Source organism: Tamandua tetradactyla, chromosome 8, assembly GCF_023851605.1.
Source record: "Tamandua tetradactyla isolate mTamTet1 chromosome 8, mTamTet1.pri, whole genome shotgun sequence".
Classification (NCBI taxonomy): domain Eukaryota; kingdom Metazoa; phylum Chordata; class Mammalia; order Pilosa; family Myrmecophagidae; genus Tamandua; species Tamandua tetradactyla.
The window spans coordinates 78,838,327-78,845,566 of record NC_135334.1 but is presented as its reverse complement, the minus strand read 5'-3'; the positions used below and the strand labels follow the sequence as shown (position 1 = coordinate 78,845,566).

The 7,240-nt window shown below is 38.8% G+C and overlaps 1 protein-coding gene across 2 annotated transcripts; it reads right to left on the bottom strand.

Annotated features, from left to right (window-relative positions):
* Positions 1 to 570: 570 nt before the first annotated feature.
* On the bottom strand, positions 571 to 6,861 carry LOC143643591 (olfactory receptor 52E4-like). Of its 2 annotated transcripts, XM_077112200.1 has the most exons (2): positions 6,829 to 6,861; positions 571 to 1,500 (listed from the first exon to the last, which is right to left on the bottom strand). In XM_077112200.1, the coding sequence occupies exons 1-2, from the start codon at positions 6,859 to 6,861 to the stop codon at positions 571 to 573; spliced, it is 963 nt and encodes a 320-aa protein (XP_076968315.1). The 2 variants fall into 2 exon arrangements, with proteins under 2 accessions (XP_076968315.1, XP_076968317.1); XM_077112202.1 differs by lacking the exon at positions 6,829 to 6,861 and having other exon boundaries at positions 571 to 1,509.
* Positions 6,862 to 7,240: the final 379 nt, after the last annotated feature.

The following is a 7,240-nucleotide window of genomic DNA, read 5'->3' as shown; positions in this document are numbered from 1 at the left end:
AGCTTCATAGTTGTGATTAGCCTGGAAATTTTTCATATTGTGTCATAGGAAAATATGTCAAATTTTTCTTCCTATAAGATTCTCAAAATATTATGTACATTTTTATTTTTGTATTTCTAGGACCTGTCAGTTTCTGACATATAATAAAATATGAAAAATTTATGGATACAAATAATTAAGCAAGAAAAGAATGAAAAAAATGTCACTTGTATTAAAAACTCGCAGTCTTTTAAGTAATTATATATATATATATGGTGAATAGAATCAACTACTTGCAAAGAAAAAAATAAGCATTATACTCCATATAGTCCCATCTATCAGTCTTTGTCTACAGAGATTAAAAGGACATAATCCCGATAAAACCTTGAAAATAAGTTGCTCTGAACCTTAGGTGTTAGAGAAGTTTTCATGGTGATTTTTCTGACATCAATTACATCATGTGCTCTGGAGTAGATGTCGCAGGAAATCATGAAGTAACACTAAAGTCAGGGTATTTATTTGCAAGACTGTAGCGGAAAAGTATGAACTCTTTGTCCTAGATTAAAATGTATATTTTCAGGACAATCAGTTTTAGTCTTTTCTCAAAAATAAGCTTGAGACCCGCTCCTGAATCTGCTTGGTCCTGACCCCATAGATGATGGGATTAAGGGCAGGTGGAACAACAACATACAGATTAGCCAGAAGAATATGAATGTATCTGGGAACATTCCTGCCAAACCGGTGGGTCATGAAAGAGAAAAATGCTGGAGTGAAGAAGACGAGGATAACACAGATGTGAGAGCCACATGTATTAAGTGCCTTGAGTCTGGCATCCTTAGAGGGCAGGCGGAAGACAGCTCGGAGTATTCTTACATAGGAGATGACAATCAGGATCACATCAACAAACACCATCGATATAAGAATTAATCCAAATATCATGTTTACCTTTATATTGGCACAAGCCAGCCGAGCAATTCCCATGTGCTCACAATAAGTGTGGGGGATTATACGGTGTCCACAGAAGGGAAGCCTCAAGATGAGAAACACCAGAGGGCTGACCAAAATGAAATTGACACCAAACACCACCATGAGGATGAACCCAATAGTTTTGTTAGTGAGAATCAGGCTGTACCGAAGAGGGTTGCAAATGGCAACATAGCGGTCAAAGGCCATGGCTACCAACACAACAGTTTCCATAGCAGTGAACATATGAATGAAGAACATCTGGGTGATACAGCTCCCAAAGCTAATTTCCCTTAAGTTAAACCAGAATATACCCAACATCTTGGGGACAGTGGATGTGGACAGGCCCAGATCAATGGAGGCCAACATGGCCAAGAAATAAAACATGGGCTGATGAAGACTGTGTTCAGTCTTGATCACAAAGAGTATAGTAATATTCCCCACAAGAGCAATCAAATATATAGAGCAAAAAGGAAAGCCAATCCAAAAATGCATCTCTTCAAGACCTGGAATGCCCAACAGGAGGAAGCAGGAGGGGTGGAATTTGGTATCATTTGAGTGGTACATCCCCTTTCCGATCTTTTGAAATCTGATGAAAAACGAACAAGTTAACAAATTAAAATTTCAAACAACATAAAGAAAGAACAATAAATCTGGGACAGTAATCAGGAAGTCATAAAAGAAATGATATCTGTGTTTGACTTATGCATTCTCTCAAACAGTCACAATATTAATTAATTCCCCTAAAGTACAACAAATCAGTCAAAATTCCCAATTTCATGATACTCATATTTTGGGGATTAGACAGCTAATAACAGAAGAAACAAAATATATGTGTTGTGTATATATATATATATATATGTATGTGTGTATATGTGTGTATGTTTATCTATATATACACAGAAGTTTCAAAATATATGAGTGCTTTGAAGAAAAACAAAGCTTGACAAATGGAAAATGATGAAGCTGGTCATTTTAAATATGGTCATGAGAGAAATTAATGATAAATAGTGATAGGTATAGATATGAATACAACATAGGGCTGATTTATCTTAACATTTAAGACATGGAATGACTGACTTGGATTCTAGGAAGAATGCTCTTGCAGTTTGTGGAGCAAGATCAGAAAGTGATGCCAACTGCTCTTCTCTAGTGAGGCTATGGAACAGGGCTTTATGGAAGCTAGACACATCACCCTCTCTCTGGGGGAATAGTAAATGTATTTGTGAGGAGCACTAAAGGTTCCAATTGAATTATTCCTCCCTATATTGTGTTCTTCTTTACTAAGTGACTGGTGTGTTAAGTTGGAGCTTGGGGTACCTCTGCTTAGGAGGTGTCCTGAGAATTTCCACAAATAAGACTCCCAACATGTGGTCAGATCAAGAAAGTACCTACTTCCAAGAGATTTCTCAAATGTTCTATTGATGATTTTTATAGACATTTATTCTAAAACTTCTGCCTAACAAAAAAGAATATATCTTATGTAAAAACACCCTCTTTAAGCTATGTTTTTACAAAACCTGAAATTAAGAAGAGACAGAGCACAAAAGACTTTACCCTTACCAAAAATATTCAAGCAGCACCTATCTTATGCCTCTGTCACATGTTCTAAAACTCCTCTGCTCCTCTCATCCTATTTCATGTGTGTCTTGGTGTGTCACTATTTCTCAGACCTCCCATACCTCATTGCAGGTGTCTCATTATCAGAGCCGAGCCTTGAGCAGTATCACCTGCCCTAGCCATAACCTAGGGTTGCAATATCTGCCCTTCTGACTTCATTGGATTATTCATTTCTTACAAAGGAAAGTTTATATTTATTCAGCAACAGACTTCCCACCCCTAGCCCATCTCCCATAGAACCATTAATCCCTAGGGTTTGGAAGTTTTATCTTCCTTAAAAAAACAACAACAACAGTTAATCCTCCTGTGATTATAATTCTGACCATGGGATCTGTGTCTGGCATATTCAATTATTTCTCTCCTCTCTGACCATCCCTACAGACCATATCCCTGAACTTCACTTTTGGACCAACAGAATTAAACATTTAGAAGATGTTGGCTTCGAGTTACTGGAAGCAAGAGAATATAACTGTAATTAAATGATATAGCCTAGAGAAACAGTGAGTATAAAAATAATGCTAATACCGTGGTAGATAAAATTGAGTAGAATAACATGAGACAGCCTCCAAGGCCTTCGGAGACAATCCCACTCTGGGTTCAATAAGGGGAAATGAATAGATAGTACACCACACTATACCTTCTACAACCATGATAATTAGTGAGAACTCACTGATAATGGAGCAATAGGAGGTTTTCATGTCCCTTATAAGATATTGCATTATGAAGCCATACAGAGAGATCTAGATTTCTTCCCTGGGATCCCACAACAGTATGGCCTCCCAAAAGTTGCAAATTAAGTAGGACCTTTCCAGTTTCAGAATGAGAGTCAGAGAATTCACTTATTTTTTCTCTCCTTTAACTATAATTATAACTATAGACTCAGATATAGGGTCCTTTCATCAGGAGTCTCTTCTGTGCATTTCAATTTTTAAATTTTATTTTCTTCTCTAGTACCAGTTCAGCCTACTAGAAGTGGTGTCTATTTCCTTCTGCAACACTGAGGTACCGGTTTAGCATGAATCTCAGTGGGATCTATCCTCTCTGGGCAACTCCCTCCAAGGCCATTCACAGCTATCATGGAACATTATCCCTGAGTATGAGATATCAATCACTGAGACATCCTAAGCATTGAAAAGAGGTCACCAAAAACATTTTTTGATCACCTTCCTTATGTCTGTTCTTGAATTTAGCTGTTTGTTCCACTTCAGCAAGACTGTTCTTAGCTCTAAAGTGATTCTTTGATCTCCACTTTCTTGGGTCACTTACAGAAATCATGCACTTGACTGACTCACTGAAACCAATTTTGGCAGAAAACACACTCACCAGGCATTTTGGAACAGTATTTATTGAAAGATAGTTACGGAGATAGGAGTAGTAGCAACAGCGCAGATTTCTCCTTGTCTGTTGTATTCTGGTGTAGCATCTAGTGAGGCCAGATGTCAGACTCTAGCAGAGGAATCCTGATCCTTCACCTCTGTGACTTTAAATTGCTAAAACATCCAGTTTCTTCCCTGGTATAAGCAGGGATAGAGATATGACAAATGGCCCATAAAATTGTCTTCTAACTCTATTCCATTACCTCAGCATTCACTATTTGGGGGGACACTCATGTCTTCTTGGCATGATCCAAATAATTCTGATACAGTGGAGCATCATGTGAGAGACTTGGCCACACACTCAATATTTATGATTATGTGAACACCAATCCTTTCCCTGCCGTGACCCTGCCATGACCAAAAGGCTGTGGTCAAGTCTTCTTGCTGTGTACATAACAGGACTGACAAGTGCCATGAGCCACCACCTCAGGAGATTACCAATATTGATAGATTTAAACAATCAACAGAAACAATTTTGCACAGAAGTTTTGTTGAAGTTTTTCTAGGAGGCCTGCATGGAAGAAATCAGCCAAGTTAACTTTTACTTATTACCTATACTCGGATTGAAAAGGACTTCAAGACACTTTACTCATCCACTTTATCTGCATTACCTATAATGCAAACATAATGTTCCAAAACATTTTTATAATTTCAATCTACACCATTTTCCAGTTGATGAATGCACTCATATTTTGTAAACTAACAATTCTCCATCCATCATCCATTCATTTACAGTCATTCACCATAATGATTCAGTTCATGGCCAGGTGGTGGTGGCCAGTTGTCTGATCAAGTGAGTGCTGGCCTATCTGTTGCTAGGAGGACATTTCATGGACTTAAATCATGATCACATTGGTTGCATCCACAGCTGATTGCATTTATAATCAGCTAAGGGGAGTGTCTTCTGAAATGAGTGGTGCTTAATCTAATCACTGGAAGGCTTTTAAAGAGAATACAGAAGAGATGGTCACTCTTCCTACTTCATCCAGCAAGCCACTCCTAAGACTTCATTGAGGACCTTCATTGGAGTTGCCACCTTGTGGCCTGCCCTCAAGATCTTAGAACCTCACATCCCCAAAGTTGCCCAGCCAGCCTCTCCTGAGAGTTCATTAAGGACCTTCGTTGAAGCCACCAGCTTGCAGCCTGACCTACAGACTTTGGACTCTACATTCCCATGGTTACATGAGATACTTTTATAAATTTTATATTTACAGATCTCTTCTGATGATTCTGTTTCTCTAGAGAACCCTAGATAATACAGCTTGGTACTGGGAGTGGTTCTTAAGAAACAGAATCTTAAAAATGGGTTTTTAGGATTGGTTTTCTATGTTGACTGGACTCAAAGGTATTAATGACTCTGATTACCATTTTGATCATAATCAAAATGATACTGCCAATCCATGGGGTGAGTACTGCCATGGGGCAAGAGAGATAGTCAAAATATCACCATTGGATTCCTCTAATACTTTGCTTGTACAAAGCCAGGCTCTGGGGAATAATATTTTTAACAACTTTATGGAGTTTTGTGGAAATAGGAGATATAGAGATGTTGGCTGGTTGCTACTAGATACACTGTATATATTAGTGAGTGAAAGGGATGGGCTTCAGGTTTCAAATGAGAAGCTTACACATCATCTGGCAGATGTAAAAGTTTCTATGAGTGCCCTGAAGGAAAATCTTATTTTCTGCAGCTGCAGACTTGAGATATCTGAAATTCAAACTCAGAGTCTCATTGTTATAGTAGCAACTTGAACAGAAATTGTTATAGTAGCAACACGAACTGTAATCTCAACCTTGCATGCTGTTCACAGTTAATGTGAGGCCATTGATTGGAAAGGAGTGGGACCCTGAAAAATGGGATGGCAACAAATGGATTGATAATGATGACTGTGGAGAAGTTGAAAATCTAGATCAAGCTGAGTCTTTTCTAGATAACCCTATAGTAGTCTGCCCTGAAGCATAGCCTCCCTACCTCCAGCCTGCCCTGAGGTTTTGTCCACCCAATATCTACCTGAAGGGATTAACCCTGGAGTGATTAATCCTGTTTCACCAGATGAAATTGCAAACAACTGCCTCGAAGCAATCATCTTGGAAGATACTTCTAATTCTTTTCATGACCCACCCCATCACCCCTCATTTCTTCCAGACGTATAACTAGACTAAAGTTCCAACAAGTCCCAAAAGGTGAGATACAAAGTGTTACTCATGAAGAGGTATGATACGCTCCAAAAGAACTGCATGAGTTTTCCAATTATACAGACAGAAATCAGGGGAATATGCATGGCAAAGGATTTTAAGAGTGTGGGGTGATGGTGGGGAGAATTTAAAGCTAAATCAGGCTTAATTTATTGATATGGGCTCACTATGCAGAGATTCCACATTCAACATTATAGCTCAGAGGATTAGAAAAGGCATTAGCAGTTTTTTGGATGGTTGGCAGACATAGATCATAAGGTGGCCAACATTACCTGAGATTGAAATGCAAGAACTGTCCTGGTATAATGTAGATGAGGGGATCCAGAGGCTTAGAGATATTGGAATGTTAGAGTGGATTTATCATGGAAAGCCTGCTCTTATACCCTCTTATACCCCAGGAATGTCCAGATGATACACCTTTTACCAGAACAGTAAGAAATTTGTGAAACTACACCTTTTACCAGAACAGTAAGAAATTTGTGAAACTAGTGCCATCATCCTTGAAGAGCTCTGTAGTTGTTCTTCTCTGTAGGTCAGATATTACTGTGGGAACAGTATTACTTTCACTGAACTGGAATCCTTAAACACGATGGGGATGATCAGATAATGAGTTGGCAGAGCCAGGTGGCAGCACTTAATCACAAGCAAATGTAGATGTGGCTATCATAATGGACAACAGACTTAAAGCAAGAGTCAAAATAATCTGACTCACCGAGACTTGTGGCATTGGCAAGTAAATCTTGGGATACCTAGAAGTACAATAGATGAGCAATCTAATAAATTCTTGTTTGAGCTGTATAAACAAAAGAGTTCAAAGTCAAGTGAACAGAAGTCTGACTTGAGTTACAAGAATAGAGAGTCATGGTCCCTTAATCAACTCCCAGAACTGAGACAGTGTACAGAGTCAGAGCCCCTTGAATGAAGGGGTGGCCAGGTCCCTTTGAGGGAGGACCCTGTTACACTGCCACAAATCTATACTGTTAATCTTTCTCCAAGCCTTCCTCAAGAAATCTGATGGCCTTTTACCAGGGTAACTGTGCATTAAGGAAAAGGAAATGATCAGATATTTGGGGGATTATTAGTCACTGGTTTAGAAGTGACAGTAA